This window comes from Tiliqua scincoides, chromosome 2, assembly GCF_035046505.1.
Source record: "Tiliqua scincoides isolate rTilSci1 chromosome 2, rTilSci1.hap2, whole genome shotgun sequence".
NCBI classification, from domain to species: Eukaryota; Metazoa; Chordata; class Lepidosauria; order Squamata; family Scincidae; genus Tiliqua; species Tiliqua scincoides.
Genome location: NC_089822.1, coordinates 217,513,644 through 217,534,648, shown reverse-complemented (window position 1 = coordinate 217,534,648; position 21,005 = coordinate 217,513,644). Strand labels below are relative to the sequence as shown.

The 21,005-nt window shown below is 44.9% G+C and overlaps 1 protein-coding gene across 1 annotated transcript; it reads left to right on the top strand.

The window, feature by feature from the left end:
- Positions 1-2,609: 2,609 nt before the first annotated feature.
- On the top strand, positions 2,610-20,267 carry CHDH (choline dehydrogenase). The gene is made up of 8 exons (XM_066616203.1): positions 2,610-2,723; positions 7,287-8,080; positions 11,894-12,045; positions 12,748-12,877; positions 15,027-15,161; positions 15,793-15,935; positions 17,967-18,069; positions 18,339-20,267. The coding sequence occupies exons 2-8, from the start codon at positions 7,327-7,329 to the stop codon at positions 18,755-18,757; spliced, it is 1,836 nt and encodes a 611-aa protein (XP_066472300.1). The 5' UTR covers positions 2,610-2,723; positions 7,287-7,326; the 3' UTR covers positions 18,758-20,267.
- The last annotated feature ends 738 nt before the right edge of the window (positions 20,268-21,005 follow it).

Below are 21,005 nucleotides of genomic sequence, written 5' to 3'. Positions count from 1 at the left end.
ACAGCAGTTGAGTCAGGCCAGCACAGGCTCCAACAAGTCTCTGGAGGGCCAGAGGCTCATTGGAGACTGGGGGCTCCCTAAGGGCCTGATTGAGAGTCCCTGAGGGCCACAAGTGGCTCCCAGGGCCGGGGCTTGGGCACCCCAGCTCTATACCAAGGGGTGGTGGTTGTAGTACATTTAATAATGTTTAGCATACTAATGTTACTAGAGGAAGGAACCTTCAGAGGCTTGGCAATACAGAAAGTTAAGGTGGTGGTGTAGTTCCTTGTTTTTAGGCCCAAATCCTAAACAACTTTTCCACAATGACATAGCTGTGTCAATGGGGCATGTGCTGATCCTGCAGTTGGGTGGCAGTCACGGAGGCATCCTCAAGGTAAGGGAATGTTTGTTCCCTTACTTTGGAGCTGCCTTGCCCTTACCATGGTGTTGGAAAGTATCCAGTTTTCCAGTGCCGGTGCTGCTGTGCCAATGGGGTATGCACTGCTTCCTGTGTTGGGGAGGCAGTCAGGGCCCAATCCTATCCAATTTTCCAGTGCTGGTGCAGTTGTGCCAACGGGGTGTGCACTGCATCCTATGGTGGAGGGGCAGTCACTGGAGTATTCTCAAGGTGTGGAAACGTGTTCCCTTACCATGGGGCTGCATTGTGGCTGGAAAGTTGGATAGGATTGGACCCTCAATCATTCAGAAACCACTTTATTGGTGGTTTTAGCCTGAGTAGAGCTACTGTGTCATCTTCCTCTCAGGTGCGAGGTGGGATGACCTAAGGTGTGAAGGGAAGGCTGAGGACTCAGGGCTCAATCCTATCCAGTTTTCCAGCACCAGTGCAGTTGCAATGCAGCCCCAATATAAGGGAATATCTTAAGAGGGCCTCTGTAACTACTGCCCCACCATAAGATGCATACCCCATTGGCACAGCTGCACAAGCAGTGCAAAACTGGATAGGATTGGGCCCTCTGGCTACAATCCTATCCACGATTTCTTGGGAGTAAGCCCTATTGACAACAGTGGGACTTACTTCTGAGTAGGCATGGCTAGGACTGAGTAGGCATGGCTAAGGATCTCTCCAGACTGGCAGAATGGGCAGCAAAATGGCAGATGCGCTTCAATGTCAGTAAGTGTAAAGTCATGCACATTGGGGCAACAAATCAAAACTTTAGATATAGGCTGATGGGTTCTGAGCTGTCTGTGACAGATCAGGAGAGAGATCTTGGGGTGGTGGTGGACAGGTCGATGAAAGTGTCGACCCAATGTGCGGCGGCAGTGAAGAAGGCCAATTCTATGCTTGGGATCATTAGGAAGGGTATTGAGAACAAAACGGCTAGTATTATAATGCCGTTGTACAAATCGATGGTAAGGCCACACCTGGAGTATTGTGTCCAGTTCTGGTCGCCGCATCTCAAAAAAGACATAGTGGAAATGGAAAAGGTGCAAAAGAGAGCGACTAAGATGATTACGGGGCTGGGGCACCTTCCTTATGAGGAAAGGCTACGGCGTTTGGGCCTCTTCAGCCTAGAAAAGAGACGCTTGAGGGGGGACATGATTGAGACATACAAAATTATGCAGGGGATGGACAGAGTGGATAGGGAGATGCTCTTTACACTCTCACATAATACCAGAACCAGGGGACATCCACTAAAATTGAGTGTTGGGCAGGTTAGGACAGACAAAAGAAAATATTTCTTTACTCAGCGAGTGGTCGGTCTGTGGAACTCCTTGCCACAGGATGTGGTGCTGGCGTCTAGCCTAGACGCCTTTAAAAGGGGATTGGACGAGTTTCTGGAGGAAAAATCCATTATGGGGTACAAGCCATGATGTGTATGCGCAACCTCCTGATTTTAGGAATGGGTTAAGTCAGAATGCCAGATGTAGGGGAGAGCACCAGGATGAGGTCTCTTGTTATCTGGTGTGCTCCCTGGGGCATTTGGTGGGCCGCTGTGAGATACAGGAAGCTGGACTAGATGGGCCTATGGCCTGATCCAGTGGGGCTGTTCTTATGTTCTTATGACTCTGCAGCCCAGCCTCCCCCCCTCAACCCACAGCTGCTCCCCACAATAAAATAAGGAAGCCTTGGAGACAGACCTCCTTGTGGGTCGCTGTCAACAACACTGTGCAAACAAAGAGTGGCAAGGCCGTTTTCTGTGGAGCTGAGCTGTCTCTTTCCTGTCAAGGGTTGTGTTGCACTTAGCTGACCACAACGCACGGAGGAGGTTTATAGAAGGGGGGAGGCAGGGAGAGGGAGCAACACTGGGTTCCCAGAAAGCAGCCAGCCCAGCCCGGCCAGTCTCTGAAGGCGTGGGGGTCAGGGGGGCACAAGGAAGCGCTCAGGCGGTGGCACCTGCTCCCCTTGCCTCCACCCCGGTGGCGTAGCTGGAGGGGGGCGGCGCACCCAGTCTGGAGGGGAGCCTCAGCGGCCCCTCCCTTCGGAGCCATTCCCGGCAGGGGGGGGGAAACGGAGCCGTACGGGAATGGCTCTGAAGGGAGGGGCCGCTGAGGCTCCCCTCCAGACTGGGTGCGCCGCCCCCCTCCAGCTACGCCACCGCTCCACCCAGGGCCCAGGCATGAGAAGCGCGCCGGGGGGAGGGGGGCTGAACTCGGGTCCAAGGGTCCGGCCGGCCCCCTGGGGAACACGCCTCTGCCTGCTCTTCGGCCGCCCCGCCAGCGCAGCCCGTGTCAGGAGAGTGGCAAGCTGGGCCGCGACTCCGCCAGGACCAGGCGCTGCTGAGGTGGCGGGGGGGGGGGCGCTGTGGGCTGAGCCGGCGCGCGGGGCGGCGAGCGCTGGGGGAGCGGTGGGCTTGTGGGGGAGACGGGGCGAGCTGGGGGCGGCCAGGGGAGCCGGGCCAAGGCGCTGCGGCCCCATAGAGGCTCTTCGCCCGCCAGCCAGCCAGGCCGCCCAAGGCTCAGTCAGGCGCTGCTGCGGAGAGAAGGGGACTCCCCGTTCCCCCAGAGCAGCCTCAGCCAGGCCCGCCCGCGCCAAGCAGCAGGGCCCTGCTCCTCCTCCAGCCAGGCGGGCCTCACCCCCTTCACCAGGCGGCCCAGGTCGGTCCTGGAAGGGAGGGGAAGACGGGCAGGGCTTTTGAACCTGTTCCTCAGTGGCCTGGGCAGTTGGGTGGGTAAAGAAGGAGGTGGCTGAGAGCCCCATCCTAGGCATGTCTACTCAGAAGTAAGCCCCATTATAGTCAATGGGGCTTACTCCCAGGAAAGTGGGGCTAAGAGAGGAACTTGAGAGCCCAGTCCAGCCCAGCTCAGGCATGTCTACTCAGAAGTAAGTCCCGTTATAGTCAGTGGGGCTTACTCCCAGGAAAGTGTGGATAGGATTGTCACCTGAGGCTGCAATCCTGTGCACACTTTCCTGGGAGTAGGCCCCATTGAACACAGTGGGGTTTACTTCTGAGCAGACCTGCCTAGGATTGGGCTGTGAGTTTGCAGGGGACACCAGTAGTATTTAAGGTTTGGGGGGGGGGAGAGCCACAGCAGGTTGTGAACTGTTCCAAAACAGTGGTGTACCTAGGGGGGGCAATGGGGGCAAATGTTCCAGGTGCTGTGCTGAGGGATCGGCACTGTGACTTTTGAGCAAGTAATTGAAGCTGTCCAGGCCATCTCCATGTTCAATGGACAGTTGCTGTTGGGTAGACAGATGCACGTGAAGATGGATGTATGAGCCTTACCAAACAGAGACTGCTCCCCTCCAGAGCAACCCCAGCAGCTTCCTCATGGACTTGGGGGCATTGGTATGGGGCTGGGACCAGGAGGGATACCTATTAATGCAAACCACTTGACCAAGGGCCTGGGGATAGGCAACTTGGGACCTGGAACAACGGGTATGGAAGGCCTGGATTTTAGGATGAACAAAATGGGAGGAATGGAAGGCCCTTTCCATGGAATGGAGAGTTTGGGCTATTATCCTCCTAGAATGGGGCTTGGCAGGATGAATAAAATGGCTTTGCCATTGGAGGGGGGGTTTAAAAGAGACTCCCCAAGAAATGGAATGGGAATGCCTCATAGTTTTGGGGATGCCCTAGAGAGGGAAACAGATGGAAGTGGAGGAGCCAGCATGCCTGCAATTAATAGAATGGCCTCTAGACTTAATTGCAGGACCACTGGGATTGATAGGCTGCCCTCTGGGATGGGGCATGATATAGACCAAATGGGCACCAAGATGGGTTGGACTGTATGGGAGCTTCAGCAACTGGTATGGAAAAGATGAAACAGACCAAGGAGTGGATGGCCCAAGAAAAAGAGCAATTGATCAAGGGAACCACTGGGACACCAAGGGGTGGATTGTATTGGAATTGCGGAAGATATTACCGAGGAGATCGGGTGTGGTGTCCACAGTGCCCCTTGCTCTGAGTAAATGCAGGATTAAAGCCCAGGTGGTATCTGGAGGTGTGCTGCACAGCTGCAGCCACTAGAGCATAAGGAGATCCCTCAGGTATATAGGGAGCACCTGAGGCAGAAAGGTTTTGAAGGAGTGCAGGTTGGAGGTAGGAGAGGAGATTGACTTGGTTTATGGAATTGGGAATCAGGCTGTGGATTAGGATTTGGCAAAACAACTGCCTTCAGCTTCAATAGCAGTATGCCTCTGAATGCCAGTTGCATGGGAGCAGTGCTGGGAGACTGATACACTTTTCTCTTCTGCTCCAGAGATAGGGTCACTGTGGGAAACAGGGTGCCAGCGTAAATGGACCTCAGACCGGATTCAGCAAGACTTTTTATGTTTTAGTCAAGAGCTTATGTAGGACATTGATAAAATTTACCATCTCCTATGTTTCCATACATCTCATCTCTGCTGTGTATATCCAGATCTTGTGAACCTTTTTTTCCAATGTATGGAGAAGGAATATAAAACAGGTTACTTACTGTGACTTGCTGTTACCATTTGAGCCTTTTTCATATCTTTCAAGTGTCTTTCAGTTTGAAGAAAGTCTGTAAATATATTTTTAAGGTGTCCTTTGTTATTGCTGTATGCATGTTCTTAATCTGTTCAATTTCTTACCCTTAGGCTCTACATTATTATCAGTCTAATGCAGTTTAAGATACTTTATAATTCCTTAAAGAAGCAGAAGCCAGATGTGTATGCATTTGTTTCAATATCACTCTTTAGTGTGTGCATCTTAAGCAACACTTCAGTAAGTACTAATGTTGAAAATGGCCCTGTGTCTGAAGGGCCATTTTCAACATTGGCCCAGCATAACATGATGTGATGCCTGCCAAGCTAATACAAAGAGGACTGGTTTGGACAGTAGTTTATTCCCTGAACCAACCCCATGTTAGTTGCCTTGTGTTCTATGGAGCACACAGTCCTGATCCCTAACCCTTTGGAAGAATTTGGGGCTTATCCTATAATCACGCAGGGAACGGTTTTGAGTGCCCCTCCATGATTATGGGAAAGGCCATGGAAGGATGAGCACCATGCATGCTCCATGAGCACACTCAGCAATTAATGTGTGGGGTCAGTTCAAGGGGTGAAGTATTGTCTGAACCATCCTGATGATTAATCATCACTGTTTTCTTCAGTTAAGATATGCGAACTAAAAATATTCTCTTTGAAAATTGAGGAAATCAATAAATTGTAATTTTGTAAGCACTCTGATGCTTCTTAGTTGGAAATTCCTAATCTCCACAAAGCCTAGACTAAATGTGCAGCACATCTGTGGGAAATCACATTTATGAGTCACGTTGGTGAGCATCAAACTATGTGGGATTGGCAACTACATATTCTGTCCAATCTGGAGGTTTATCTGTGGAAAAAAGCTGCGGTAGTCACATCCTCCGTGTGGGCAAACATCCTTCAACTGTCTTTCTGTATATTAACATATCCCAGTAATACTCACCCACCTGAAGGGACAAGAGATTCCCCCTGAAAGGTTGCCCTTTTGAAGTAACAAATGTCTTGGTTCTACAAACCCTCCCCAGGAGACAATTTAGGACAATGTCACCTCCTCTGAGGACTTAAAACTCACAGATCTTTGACAACTTTTTGAACTATGTTCAAAACCCATATGGAAGATTTCAGATTAAGTCAGGGGTGCCCAAACCCCAGCCCTGGGACCACTTGCGGCCTTCGAGACCTCTCAATGCGGCCCTCAGGGAGCCCCCTGTCTAAAATGAGCCTCTGGTCCTCTGGAGATTTGTTGGAGCCCACACTGGCCAGACACAACTGCTTTCATGAGCTGTGGGATGAGGGCTTCCTCCACTGCTTGCTGTTTCACATCTGTGATGCAGTTGCGGCAGCAAAGGAAAGGCCAGCCTTGCTTTGTGCAAGGCCTTTTATAGGACTTGAGCTATTGCAAGACCTTCATTCATTAATATAAGTTCATCTTATGTAAACTTACGTAAATTTATTCAAATTTTAAATGTAAATTAATTCTTTTTTTTTCCCTGGCCCCCAACACAGTGTCAGAGAGATGATCCTGCCAAAAACTTTGGACACCCCTGGATTAAGTTGTAAAAAGGCATTTGGCTTATTTGGAGGGAGGGACCTCATGGATAAGGAAATCTATTTGGTTGTGGAACCAAGGATTTTGAAAGTGTTTCAGACCAGTCCTATCTGGGCTTTATGCTGACAGAACAGGTGTTCCATCAGCGAAGGCCTGGGCTGCTGACTTGGCAGCCACAGCAATGCTGTGTGGCTGTGGCTGCTAGTGTGAATGGTTTGCAGTCTTGGGCATGTCCCAGTGGAAGATCCAGCTGCAACTGGAGTGGATAAGTTGGCCGGGGGGGGGGGGCATTGTGGGGGGATCAGAGTAGGGATTGGGGCTGGCCGGAGTTGTGTTGAGGGCAGACTAGGGACAAATACTGGCAGCAGCAGCACTGCTAATATTTCCCTGCCCTGGCCTTAACATGCTCCCCTGGACCCACTTAGATTTACTCTAGCCAAAGAGCTGACAAAGATCCAATTAAGCCCATTAGTGACCATGGCACAGCACAATAAGTAAATTTTTTTTACTTACCTCTCCATTGTTGCCTGTTTCCTGGCTGGCTCATAGCATGCAGTGGAGGCTGTGCCAGTGCCACTGTATGCTATGGGCTGTCCAGGACAGAATTGAGCTATTTTTGTGTATTAGTAATTTTTACATGATTTATAATAGCTGTGTTAAGTACAAAAGAATAATATAACAAAAACAGATTTTTTTTATCAACAGGATGGTCCTGAAGCAGCAGTCATGCTTTTGCTTGCATTACAGAATGAAGACTTACAACTGTGATTTTTAGACTATATGTTTAATCTTTGTAAATTTCTCTGTATCAGTTATATTTTAATTAACATCCCTATTTGCTTTTTCTAGGTCCAAGTTTTTGATTCCGCATTGCTTGTGTAAGGAGAAGATGTCCTTTATAAACAAAGGAGTTCAAAAATGTGGTTTTTCCAGTCAGATGCACAGAATAGGAGGAAAATTACTGACATCACATTTATTGAAGTGTTCCAAAGCTTGTAGTGAACAAAACCTGAAAACATCACGAGCACTTTCTCAAGTTAGTTCCCAGAACATTGATTCTTTCAGCTATATAATTGTTGGAGCTGGTTCTGCAGGATGTGTATTAGCCAACCGATTGACTGAAGATCCTAACAACACAGTTAAGCTGATGGAAGCGGGGCCAAAAGATACTATCTTTGATAGCAAACTACTACTGTGGAAGATTCATATGCCTGCTGCATTAACCTACAACCTCTGTGATGATAAATATAACTGGTACTACCATACAACGCCACAAAAGCACATGGATAATCGAATTATGTACTGGCCCAGGGGACGAGTTTGGGGTGGCTCCTCATCTCTCAATGCCATGGTGTATATTCGGGGCCATGCTGAAGATTATAACAGGTGGAATAAGGAAGGGGCTGTTGGATGGGACTATGAAGGTTGTTTGCCTTATTTTAAGAAAGCACAAACTCATGAGCTGGGAGCCGATCGTTATCGAGGTGGGAATGGCCCACTTCATGTGTCAAGGGGAAAAACCAAAAACCCTCTTCATAGTGCATTCTTGGCTGCAGGTCAGCAGGCTGGGTACCCTATCACAGATGATATGAATGGTTTTCAGCAAGAAGGCTTTGGCTGGATGGATATGACCATACATAAAGGTAAACTTTAACATCTGTAGTGTATCTTGTTAATCAAGTATGATGATATATATGATCCATCACATTAGTTTTTTAATCTGTTTTCATGAAACCCTAGATTTATTTGATGTTAAGAGTTTATTAGTAAGATCAGTAATGATGGGCATGCTTTCCTGGAGGGCTGTTTACCCATTGCTGCTGACCTTTTTCTGTAGTAAAAACTGCAGAGGAATATTATCTGAGTCGCATTCAGTTCAAACAGGGCAATAGCAGGCCTGAATAGTATTGGCCAGAGTTCTGTATGAACTATGCGCTATGCTAGATACATTGGTATCATCTCCAATTCACAAGAGTTTGGTAGCAAGTCAGTTGATGTGAAAAGCATCCTCCGACACAAAGAAGAGTTGAAAAACACTGTCCTATCAAAATGCTACAGTGCTTTTTATTTAATTCACTTTCCTTAAATGAACTGGCCCAAGTTCACCGAGGAAGGTTCATAGCTGAGTGGGGATTTGAATCTGTGTCTTCCAGGTTTAAGTCCAACTCCAGTGTTCCATCTTGTATAAAACTGTAGCCACTAAACTGCTTGTACCTTATATGACCCTCTCCTGTGAAACATGGCTTGTCAACTTGTATAACTAGCTAAAACAGGAAGGGACTTGCAACAAATTGTGATAGCATCTAAGCAGTTTCTAATATGGGTGATTTGCTTGTTTTTATTCTTTGGACACAGAACAAAGGTGCTATGTGCCCTATTTTTTTGTATATGTTTTTCTGTTCGGTTTTTCATCTTGGGTCTTTCCCTTTCTTTTTCCCCATCTCTCTATTCTCCCCCCCTTTTCTGTGTTCCAGTTTTTCTCCTTTTGTATTTCTCTTCCTTTGCTTTCAATGTGTCTTTGTTTGCATTACCCACTTCTTTTTTTGGCTCTTCAGTTTCTCCTTTTTATTTTTATGTTTTCAAAGTAAACATGTTTTGAATCAAAGTAATAAATTACTGGGGGGTTAGTGGAGGCCTTTATTCTATTCCTGTTTTTTTCAGTTCCTTTCTGTGGGGCTTAACTTCTGAGTAAACAAGTTCTAGATTAGGGGTCTCCAAACTTTTTGGTCAGAGGGCTGCATCAAATATCTGGCACGGTGTAGAGCGCCAGAAAAAAAATATAAAATTTATATGAATAAATTAGAGATGGAACTTAGATCAGTGAATGAATGAATGAAGGGGCTCATTCATTCAACCTCTCTGGCTCTAAGAACACCCTCCAGATGCAACCAGAGCACATCTCCAATCATATTTGGCCAAGTGGGCCAGAGGTTTTCAGGGGCAAGAGGCTGGCCGCGGGCCAGATAGAGGCTCGCCATGGGCCATATCTGGCCCCCGGGCTGGGGTTTGGAGACCCCTGTTCTAGATGAAGCTACTGGGTTGCAGAGGCTTGGACTGAGCCTTTTGTGTCCCCCTGCCATTTTCCCAGCTTATTTTACCCTATCAGTATGTTCCTGGGAATAAAACCCCTTGGATGCTTTGAGGCTGTCTTCAGAGTAATCATGCCCAATTACACCATAAGCCTGCAGCATCCACTTGCTGTGTTTCTAAACTTTTTGACTTCTTGCTCAACTCTTTCTTTCTTCTCCATGAATTTCAGTGAGGTGGTATTACTCACTGTGAAAATGAAAACTCACTGTCTTTTGTTTGGTTCATGGGAGGAAATGACTGCTAAGTTTTATTCAGTGCCACTAAGAATTCCCTCTTTCTCTCGATGTTCCTAATGCAGTAAATGGAATGATCCAAGCAGCAGAATGGAGTGACATATGTGCAGTTTTCTTTATTGGGTGGGTGGGGGGAATTACTACTTAGAGTTTTTTTTAACATTTTGACAAAGTTTTGAAACGACATCTCTAAGAAATATCTACGTTCATGTACTTCCCTTTTGTTTATTGGGGTGGGAGGGGGATAAGTATCCCATTTTGACTACTAGCCTGTCTGTATCAAATCCAGAAGACACTGTTATAGGAATAGATGCTCCAAAAGAGTATTACAATAAGCTCTCATGTAAAGTCATTTTGTTCAAAGTTGTTTTGTAATAAAGATGTTGAGAAGAAAATATTGATTCCTGGCCAGGCCCACTGTCTGTATGGAGTTTGCATGTTCTCTCCATGCCTGTATGAATTTTCTGTGGTCCAGAAATCTCACATTTAGTTCAGTGTTTAATATTAGAAGTGTTTTGGGTCTTTATTTAGAAATTTGGTGATGTTTTTTGTGACCAGCAATATGCTGTAGGAACATAATTTTTGTTTATGTATATCAGTTAGCCTACGGTAAAATTGGATTCATTTTAAGTCATTTTGCTTAATGTGGTTTCCAAGAACCTATTGACAACTTTAAGTGAGGATTTGCTGTACTTTGAAAACAAATCTGTAGCCAACATTCTCTTTCTTAGAACTGATTTGTTAGTTTACTGGAAACCCTTACTTGGGTCCCTTTAGGGAGAAGGGCGGGATAGAAATAAAGTTGTTTATTATTATTATTATTATTATTTGACTGAGAAGGAATGCTAGCTCCGATGGCCAGCCTCTTGTTCCATTTATATACATTCTAGGATAACCTTTGACTTTTTTTAGCCATCTGGTTTTCATGCAATTCTTTAATGTAGTTGTTTTTGTTTATACACTATTATTCACTCAGTCCACAGAACTCTAGCTGCACCTAAGGAATGCTTTCTGCTGAATAGGTGCTTAAAATTGTTCACTCTGGAAGCTGGATTTTGAAAATACTGTAACATACAAAGGGTGTCACAATTGCCAAAAAGGCATCTGTTGCCTCTTTGGCCCTATTGATTAGGCCAAGCACTGCACGTAAGAACATAAGAATAGCCCCACTGGATCAGGCCATAGGCCCATCTAGTCCAGCTTCCTGTATCTCACGGCGGCCCCACCAAATGTCCCAGGGAGCACACCAGATAACAAGAGATCTGCATCCTGGTGCCCTCCCTTGCACCTGGCATTCTGACATAAGACATTCTGATGTAGAACTCCAAGGACTGCATATGGATGTTTCACACCCTCCTCACTCACCATGGTAGCAGCTTTTTGCATATTTTGTCTGGGAGATCTTGTTGTGAACCACTTTTTGTTGAAAAGCAGTGTATTATTATTATTATTATTATTATTATTATTATTATTATTAATAATAATAATACGAGAGTACGCCACTTAATGACAGGGATATGTTATCTGATCCCTGTTATGCGATTAGGTCATTAAGTGAATATTCAGTCCAATCTAGTGCCTTTGTTGTGTAAACAGACACTTTGCTGTAGGCTATGGGAGATGCAATTGCCTCATTAAGAGCATTTTTATTGTGCTTTGACCACCATCATATATGCAATCAGATCTTAAGCGAACGGTTGTTAAGTGGCACACGCCTGTAATCATTATCATCATCATCTTTATGTGGAAAACTATTTCTGTGGATGGGTGAATGGAGCACCTTCTCTTGAACTGAGGTTGGGGTGATGCCAGGGGTTGGCCAAGTTGGGCACAAGCCGAACGCCTAAGACTCTCAGGGAACCTACCCAGCTGGATTGACCCCTCAACTCTGGTGGACTGGTGGAGACAATAAAGCCCAATTAGGGAGCTTGTGGGAATGTCATAGGGCTCAAGTGCAGGACTTTGCTCCAGACCCCCCTGCAGACTGGTACAGCACTGATTGGGGTGACAATTTAAACAGAATAAAAGTACATGACAGCAGTAAAGCAATAAGAATTTTGCTTGTATATCACTGGAAGAGGTACGAATATTTTGGTGTCTGCTTTTGTTAAATGAAAATGTATTTTTTGGTAGGTCAAAGATGGAGCACAGCTAGTGGTTACCTTCGGCCTGCATTATCACGCCCAAACCTGTCAGCAGAAGTCGGCATACTTGTAACAAGAATTTTGTTTGAAGGGACAAAAGCCATTGGCATTGAATATGTTAAAAATGGAGAAAAGAAAAAGGTAAGTTTTTAAAAAAAATTTCTTATATAAAGAGGAAGCTTTTAAACGAAACATACTTTTTATAACGTGTTATTACCAGCAGCATAGCTTGGGGCATGTTGGAGATCTCCTCAAGATAAGGCACAGCACAGCATACTCGTGGTGTTATTTTGCATGGCTCGGAATTCATACATTCCAGCTCGGAAGTGAAAGCAGAATGCAGACTTGGATCCTTCTCCAAACACACAGCCCCCTCTTCCAATGTCCCATCTTCCCACCTGGGAACACTGGGATAGAGGGTAAACAACATCATAAATTATGTCATTTAGAACTAGCAGAAGTCCTTGATTCAATACTGGAATTTGGAAAATTTAGAGTGCCCTTTGCAGGACAGAAAGGTGGCATATAAATCCAATGAATGAATGAATGAATGACTGAAACAGTTTAGGAAGATGACATGAAAGCATAGGAAATTACTGTATTTAGTTAGCCTTCAAAAATACCTGTATTGCTGTAATCCAGGTGGAGACAACTTGTTCAAAGTGAGATGAAACAATTAATGTTAAATAGTCATATCAGACAAGCAGCCTGAACTTCAAAAGATCTATTGCAAGTAGAGCAAGCAATATTGGAAGCTGAAAGCTACAGCTCTGACACAGCTGTCCTGTGCTGGGATTCTATTTTCCTTCTGTCTCTTTACAATTAGTTTTTCTTTTATTTCAGGCTTTGGCTAGTAAGGAAGTTATTTTAAGTGGAGGTGCTATAAATTCTCCCCAACTCCTTATGCTTTCTGGAGTTGGAAACGCAGATGATCTCAGAAAATTAGGAATTCCTGTTGTCTGTAACCTTCCAGGTTTGTATGTAATAAAATGGTCTGACTGAATGTGTTATTATTACTATTATTGTTATTAAAAATATATGTCACTTTTCAACAAACCACTGATTAGTGTTGCTGCTAACAACACTAATGATTGTTGTTGATTAGTGTTGCTGACATGCCGTTAGGCATGCCTGCAGTGCTCAGCATCAGTCTAGCGCCTGTGCTAGCTAAGTGCTGGCTGGCATTGAACTAGCACCAGTGGACCTACGCTGCTCCATGGTCACCTGAACTGCGGGGCGGCGGAGAGGAAGGTGGAGGTGAGGAGAGGGCAGGGAGGAGGCGTGCCGGGGGAGGGAGCAGGACGGGAGGGATGCGGAACTCGAGGAGCTCTGGTCATCTGCATCTGCCACTGGCCCAGCATGGAGGCTCCTGATTCTACGGCAGCCCAAGGTTCTGCTGCAGAATCGAGTAGCTCCATTGCAGGGCTGCTTACCTTACCCAGGGGAAGTCCCCTTCCCCTAAGGATCGCAGCTACCCTGTTGCATGCAGGATGCCACGGCAGCTGTTTTGGCGCTATGTCAATCCCAGCGCAATGGGATTGGGCTGTTAGATAGCAAAATAAACAGTTTCCTGTCCCAGAAGGGCTCATCATCTAAAAAGAAGCAACAGAAACACCAATCAGCAGCTACAGGGAACAGGGAGTGGCCCAACCATGAAAGCCACCTGAAGTGTTCATGTGAAGCAGCATCCTTAGATGGGCGGTGCGAGCCTCCAACCCATCTGTATGCCACCCTCACCTGCCTGCCCCTGCATTGGCTGCTCTGATCCTTTTCTGGTTTGCTCAAAACAAGTCAAAAGAAGATTACAGCAGTGGCTGCCTCCTTCTTCCTCTAATGCTACTTGAGGAAGAAGTAGAAAAAGAAAAAGCTGCCATAGCTTCAAATCATGTCGTCTTGTGTATGTGATGTTTACAAAGCATCAAGCAGGCAGGGAGAGTCTATTTGGAGCCTGCCTGCCTGCCCTTTTCTGCACTTACAAAGATCAGTGTATGCAGCCTCCCCACTCCATCCCTCTTTTGCTTGTAATGAGCATGATCTCTGTTCCCAGCATCCTCTGTGCATATTCATTTCAAATAGATTTGGTGCCGACTCAGGGGACTGCATGCATCTTCTTAAGTAAAGGGAAGGTGGGATGGGTGTCTGCTCATTTGCCAACCTGCCCTTTATAGCAGGGATGTGTGCACGCAAGTGTGAGCAGAGACAGTAGTCAGTGGGAGGTTCAGGTGGCTCAGAGGCATATGCTGCCACTGACTAGAAACACTGTTATGCAAGAGAGGTGGGGGTGAATTGGGACAGTTGCTTTTCCCCTGTTAAATATGGAAGGACTGCCACTTCAAAAACTACCTCTTGTCCAATTTGCAGGGTTCTGCTTTGTCATAAACTTAGGGGGGTTTGGGGTGCTCAGAGTTCTTGGTTCTCGAACCCTAAAGCCCTCAAGGCCTCCCCATCCAGTAGTACTGCCACCACCCTGCATGTGCCAGTGCCTCAGTCCAGGGACACTGAGACCCTCTAAGCTTAACTCTGTCCCTTGCAGGCACTGAGCTCTTTTTCCAATTAAAGCTTCAGTCCTCAAGTTACTAGACCTCAGTGAGCACTTGGTAGCTTGCTAAACAGCTAGGCAGGATTCTGAACCTTTGTCCCCAACAGACAATGAAACAACTTGGTAAAAGATTTTAGTTTATTAAATCTCTTTTACCAAGTTGTTTCATTGACTGTACATAAGTACATAAGGTTACATAAGGCAGCACATTGCTAGAGGCATAAACATCTAGGAAATATATCAGCAATAACATAATAAAGCTAGCTGGCTATCTCTATTAATCCCTATCTCTCACCTGGGTCAGTTACTCTTGTAGATCTTTTAGCTCCAGGCTACTTGTGAGGCCAGATGCCCATGGTGGACGATGGAGCTCAGCGTGCAGGATGTTGCACCCAAAAACTCTGCCCAAGAAGAACCAGACACACCCCTTGGTGCACTCATTATTATACTTCTTATGCTAATAGTACTGAGGTGACATATTCATGACATGCTTGCAGTGGGGTCCTCTCTCTCTCTCTCTCTCACACACACACACACAGAGTATGCTGGTTGATTGGTTTTATGTTATTGTCGTTTCCACCAGGTGTTGGTCAGAATCTTCAAGATCATTTAGAACTGTACATTCAACAGAAGTGCACTCAGCCTATAACACTCTATGGAGCACAGAAACCTCTTAAAATGATCAAGATTGGTCTTGAATGGTTCTTGAAATGTACAGGTATGATTCACAGTCATGCCGTTCTGACTTTGATGTGAATATTGTTGGCTTTTAAAATTAAAAATTAGTGACTAATCTTGTGAAATAAGGCACATTTGGGCATTGTAGATGAACTTAATATTTGATTCACTAAGCAATTGTATCATTATGGCTTTATTGTAGTATATGCAAGAATGAACCTGGTATGGGGAAATTATCTACTTTATTGCAGGAGGAGTTTTTAATCTCTTAGTTGTGGTTGTTTGGTATATATCTTTATAGGGGGCTTAACAAATATTTGCAAGCCACAAGTAGCTCCTGTTAAAGAGATTTAATGGTAGTGTGTGTGTGTGTGTGTGTGTGTGTGTGTGTGTGTGTGTGTGTGTGTGTGTGTGTGTGTGTGCTTCATAGGAAGTCCCTATATCAAATCGTGCCTTAGTGATGAACACCCTTGGTAGTCTTGAGCAAATTTTACTTCTCAGCCTTGGATCTCCATCTGCACTATGGGAACATAATATCAGTCTGCCTGCAAAGCGATTATTGAACAAATACAACAATCTGCCAATTTCTTTAGCCCTTCTCTTTAATTTCCTTAAACTCAAGAAGAGTTTGTGTGATTCCTAAATCTTCTCTGTGGCTCCCCATTCTTCAGGTGAAGGAGCCACTGCCCACTTAGAAAGCGGTGGATTTATCAGAAGTCGAGCAGGAGTTTCTCACCCAGATATTCAATTCCACTTTCTCCCTTCTCAAGTGATTGACCATGGGCGTGTTCCTTCACAGATGGAAGCTTACCAAGTAAGTGATTCAAGAACATCCATCACTCCCCAGAAATATTTAATTGCTTTTCAAAACTAGCATAAATTGTGCTCAAATAATTTCACTGTTTATCTTCTGCAAAGTAATAAAAAACTGTCTTTATAAATCCTTTAGAATGGCTCCATCAGTGGGTGGAGAATTAAATGAGAAATTATAATAATTTCTTCTTTTTGTCTTGTGTCAATATGTAATGATCCATACTAGAAGTCTTCCACATTAGCATCCTGAAACAATAGTGATTACTTTATCTGTTATTTTCTTTGTGACCACATTAATTATTCTCCCCTCCTTTCCACTACTGCAGCCATGCCAAAAACAAGCACACTGTATCTAGCAGAAGGGGGGGAGGCAGAGTGGGAGATTTTGGAACAAAAGGAAATTTAAATCTCTTTACTCCTCCATTTCATAAGCCTCCCACCCAGCAATGGATCTCCTTGGAGTTGTAACAGCAAAGCTAATTCTACTTCTTAGCCTTAGATCTTTATCTGCTGTATGGTAACATATCAGTCTACCTTGCATAGCTGTTTTTCAACAAATGCAGCGATCTGTCAATTTCTTAGTCCTTCTCTTTGCTGCTAATAACCTTGAACTCAAGAAGAGTTTGGGTGATTCCTAAATCTTCTGTGTGGCATCCCATTCTTTAGGTGAAGGAGCCACCGTTCATTGTGACGTTGGTGCAAGTCTGAGGAGAAAAAGGGGGGCTGCCGCGGGAGGGGATTTGGTGAACATCATTGCCAACAAAATCACCCCCTCCCACAGCCTCCCTATTCCCGTTCCTCCCATCCCTCCTGCCTCCCCTGCTGACTTACCTGCTCAGGAGGTCGCCAGCCGTCTGGTGGCGCATGCAAGAAGGCTCCAGCCTTCCCATCAGTGCTGTGGCAGCACGCTACTCAGCGCACTGTTGGGAGTGTTTTATAGCTGCTTTTTAGCAGCCAGTGCTAGCAGAAAACGTGTTCCACTAATGCAAAAATCTCATAGAATTGGGCTTTAGTGTGTGCTTCTATTGTGCAAGGTTATTACACTAGATGTCTTCAGAAGGAGAGATCTTTTAGGCTTGCTACTGATTCTTGCATCAAATATACAGTCAGAACAAATTATAAGGAGAAGCCAATTTTACAAAATAAGGCAAGAAAAATATCTAGATTGCATGTGTGATGAATCTGTATTTCACTGTGGAGGATTTTCCCTCCAGTTCTGAGGTGCTTCGGGTTCCAGGGGGAGCCAGCCAATTGGAAGAGAGGAAAACTCACCAGGCCTGAGGTTTTCTGTCTCTTTTCAGTGCACTTCCTACAGGGCAAGACAGAGAGAGCCTACTCTCTTGTGAGCAGAGTGAAAGTCTGCTGGGAGAGCCCCCAGGTACAGAAAGGGACCAAGTGTCAGTCAGGAGTGTCAGGTTCTGTTCCTGTTGGTCTGTCCTCCACTCCAGACGTTGGAAGCTCTTGTCCCCTCAGATCAGGCTAGGCCAAATTGGAATCCAGGCTCTAGCCCAGCAGGGCCTGCATGTGTGAGGCTTCCCTGCTGAGCCAGCACCATTCAGGGGATGTTAACCTGTCAGAAACCAAGCCTGTTTAAGCCATTTCTGCTCAACGTTGCATATACGCACCTGTGGGATGGGCAGAAATGGGTTAAATTGTTTTTCCTACCTGTTAATAAAACCTTTTTATTTAAAACCTCTGCTGTGTTCTGGGATCAGTGGATTTGTCAGCCTCCCGCTCTGCAAGTATTACAGTCAGAGCGAGAGCATTTTAACAATCCTGATTAGCACTCTTGGGGAGGGGTTTTGCCCAGGGAACCCCTCTGGGAACCAGATCTCTTGGGCTGGTGACAGAGAACTAGATCTGCCAGGTCTAGTTTCTCCAAGCTGCAGGTTCAGCTGTTTGGAAGAGTGGAGTGAGAAGGGAGTGAGTGCTTGGCACTAGGCATTACTGCCTTGGATCAGCAGGTGGTCTCTAGAACTCACCCTCCCCTTTCATAACAGCATGGTTCAGATCTTCTCTTGGGTTGTTGCAGGTCCATGTTGGCCCCATGAGGAGTACCAGCAAAGGTTGGCTAAAACTGAAAAGTACAGACCCAAGGGAGCATCCCATCCTTGAGCCCAACTATTTGTCAACAGGTAAATCTAGAGGCACCTGTGCCTTGTTTTTCCACCTCTTTCATTTGTGCTCCAGCACCTGAATTATTATTCAGCTATTGTGAATAATTGTGAAGAATACACAGGAAATAATTAAGCTGAATGTCCACTTTTCATATTCAACTGCTTTTCCTCTTCCTTGACTTTTCATACTTTCATTTATTTGTGTTGTTAGGACAGCAACAGAATAATTGTATAATGAGCATGCAGAAGTACTACTAACTATTACATTTTTCTTTCCCTTTTTACAGAAATAGATGTTTGGGAATTTCGTCAGTGTGTCAAGTTGGCTAGAGAGATATTTGCTCAGGAAGCCTTTGACAAATTCCGTGGACCTGAAGTCCAACCAGGAAGTCACGTTCAGTCTGATGAAGAAATAGATGCTTTTGTAAGACAAAAGGCTGATAGTGCCTATCATCCTTCATGCACCTGCAAAATGGGACAGAGTTCTGACACTACTGCTGTTGTTGATCCCCAGACCAAAGTTATAGGAGTAGAAAACTTGAGGATTGTTGATGCCTCAATAATGCCTAGTGTTGTCAGTGGAAATTTAAATGCACCAACCATCATGGTAGCAGAGAAAGCTGCTGATATAATCAAGGGCCTGCCACCACTTCGAGAGAAAAATGTTCCTGTGTATAAACCCCCAAGTTTGGAAACTCAGCGATAAAGTGCCTTTCTGTTTAGGTGGAATTTTGCCAGCAATTTCATTTTCACTTTGGTATATGACTAAGTATGCATCTGCTGTTAACATTACGTATATGACATTGCTTGCTAATAATATTTAATCTAAAATTCACTTTCCATTTCAGTCAAACAAAGAGATTGGATGTGTAAAAGAAGTCAGCTGCACCCTCTTGTGAGAGCAGGTGAACATTTTGCCCAGGAAAATAGTCATAACGTGGCTAACATGGCTAGATTTTTGTTAACTGCCTGTAGTAGAACCTCATGATGGAATTGACTTCAAATCTGGAACAGTTCCTCAAGAGTATGGACAAATAATTGTGAACAGCTTAGTTTATGCTGTTTTGACAGAATTCTCTTATGGTATAGTAAATGGATGATTGTATGATGTTTCATTATTGGGAACATTGGGGCCTCCCAATAATTTGGTCCAATACCAATGATATGCATCACAAACACTGGTTTTTACTAAAGGCCCTTAATAGCAATGGAATGGGATTTAGTCCTAACTTAAGCCCTATTGTGATGTCTTTGTCTGGACTTTATGAGATTGTGCTTCAAGTATTTGTTCCGATTCTTAAAGAATCTACTTCAAATTAGACCATACTCACAATATGCCTTATTTTAGGCAACAGTCTAAACAACTTGATGCTGAATATAGCTGAACATTTGTTTTAAGTCATGGCTGTGTACTTGAAAGTAGCTAATGCATTTTATACAGGCTAAACAAATTCACAGAACAACAAAAGCAAACAAGAGGATATTATCCCCAACTAATGTCAGTTTCTGTTGACATGAGGGACTGACATGTACATTAGATTACATAATGATAGCATGTTGCTAAGATCATCAAATGGTCTGCAGAGGACAAATGAAACCTGTAGATTAAAAAACATAATATTTTAAATGATTTTCATAGTAATATGGAGAAGAAAATGGTGCCATACTAAAAAAACATGGATGGTTATGCGTATGTTAGCAGATTCACATATCTAGATCTCTTTGTGATGTCCACAGCGTATAATTTGGTTTCCTTACTCATTTAAAAAGGAGATACAGGCATCCTTTAAATTGCTTTGGCCAAAGTTTACATGAGAATTAAATGCAAGGATGTAATCAACACAAAGTAAGAAAGACACCTGGAGGTAATTAGGCACTCTTGTGTCCTTTTGCTTATCAGCACAAAACGGTAAGGCTGAAGAGATGACATGGCCATTGTTACTTCATACATTAAAATCCTAGCTCAGCAGGAATGCAGGGGACACCCATCAGTTCCCACATCGTAAAGGAGAGAGGCAAACACCATCTCCCAGTTTTCCCAACGCTGAAAGAAACAAATAGGTTCTTTCATCCCCATAGTATGGACTTCTCTTACCTCAAAACCTGCTAATGTACTGTAATTACAATTGTGAATTCCATAACAGTAAATCCAGTGTGACAATTAGAATAGTTTTATGTTTATACTTTGCTTCTTTTAATTTTGTTAACTGACTTAAATTGAGTTTCAACTTTTTATGTAATTTATTTATTTACTATAACAATTGCTATGAAATAATTTTAATTGTTTGCTGCTGTGAATATTTCATAATGAAACTTGTTTTTAATTATCTGGCTTTCAGTTTAAGATATTTTCTAATGATAGCTTGTTTTGTTTTTTGTTTTTCTTCAATATAATTGATAATCTTTCAGTCCAATCCTAATCTGCGCTGGAACAGACAGGACAGCTGGCCTGTGTTCAGTGGCGTTCCTGACCACTGCCTCACCCCCAGGTACCCCGCTTGGAGGTGCCACTCCTGTGCCCACTACCTCCACTCTCCAGGCATAAGGCACTTTGGCCGAAAACTGGAAGTGATGATTTTTTTACCCCCAGGAGGCCTTCTGAGGGCTGGGGAGGCTGCATGTGACTTCCCCAGGCCTTGGAACACCTCTGGGAGGCAGCCCTCAGATCGGCGCGCTGACTGAATGCCACGGGGGGACGCAGCCATGGGGAGTGTATGATGGTGTGGCATTGCCACCCCTTTCCCCCCTCAGGTACAGCACTGCCTAAACTATATTCAGCGCAGGGTTGGAGATGGCTGTGGCACAACTCAAGCTAATGGAATATTTTTCCCTTACCCCACACGCTGCTCCAGCCACTGCAGTGGGGCTACTTAGAAGTGCACCAGCTACATTGCTGGTGCAGATTTGAGTAGCTTGGTATTAGGCTGGGCTGCTTGGAAAGGGGAGTTAGGATC

What these genes read in the sequence shown, in the direction of transcription:
- CHDH (XM_066616203.1), top strand. Translation starts at nt 7,327, where the DNA reads ATGTCCTTTATAAACAAAGGAGTTCAAAAATGTGGTTTTTCCAGTCAG. An exon ending in AAAATGGAGAAAAGAAAAAG is followed by an intron (nt 12,046 to 12,747) that starts GTAAGTTTTTAA and finishes CTTTTATTTCAG; the next exon opens with GCTTTGGCTAGTAAGGAAGT. An exon ending in ATGGTTCTTGAAATGTACAG is followed by an intron (nt 15,162 to 15,792) that starts GTATGATTCACA and finishes CCCATTCTTCAG; the next exon opens with GTGAAGGAGCCACTGCCCAC.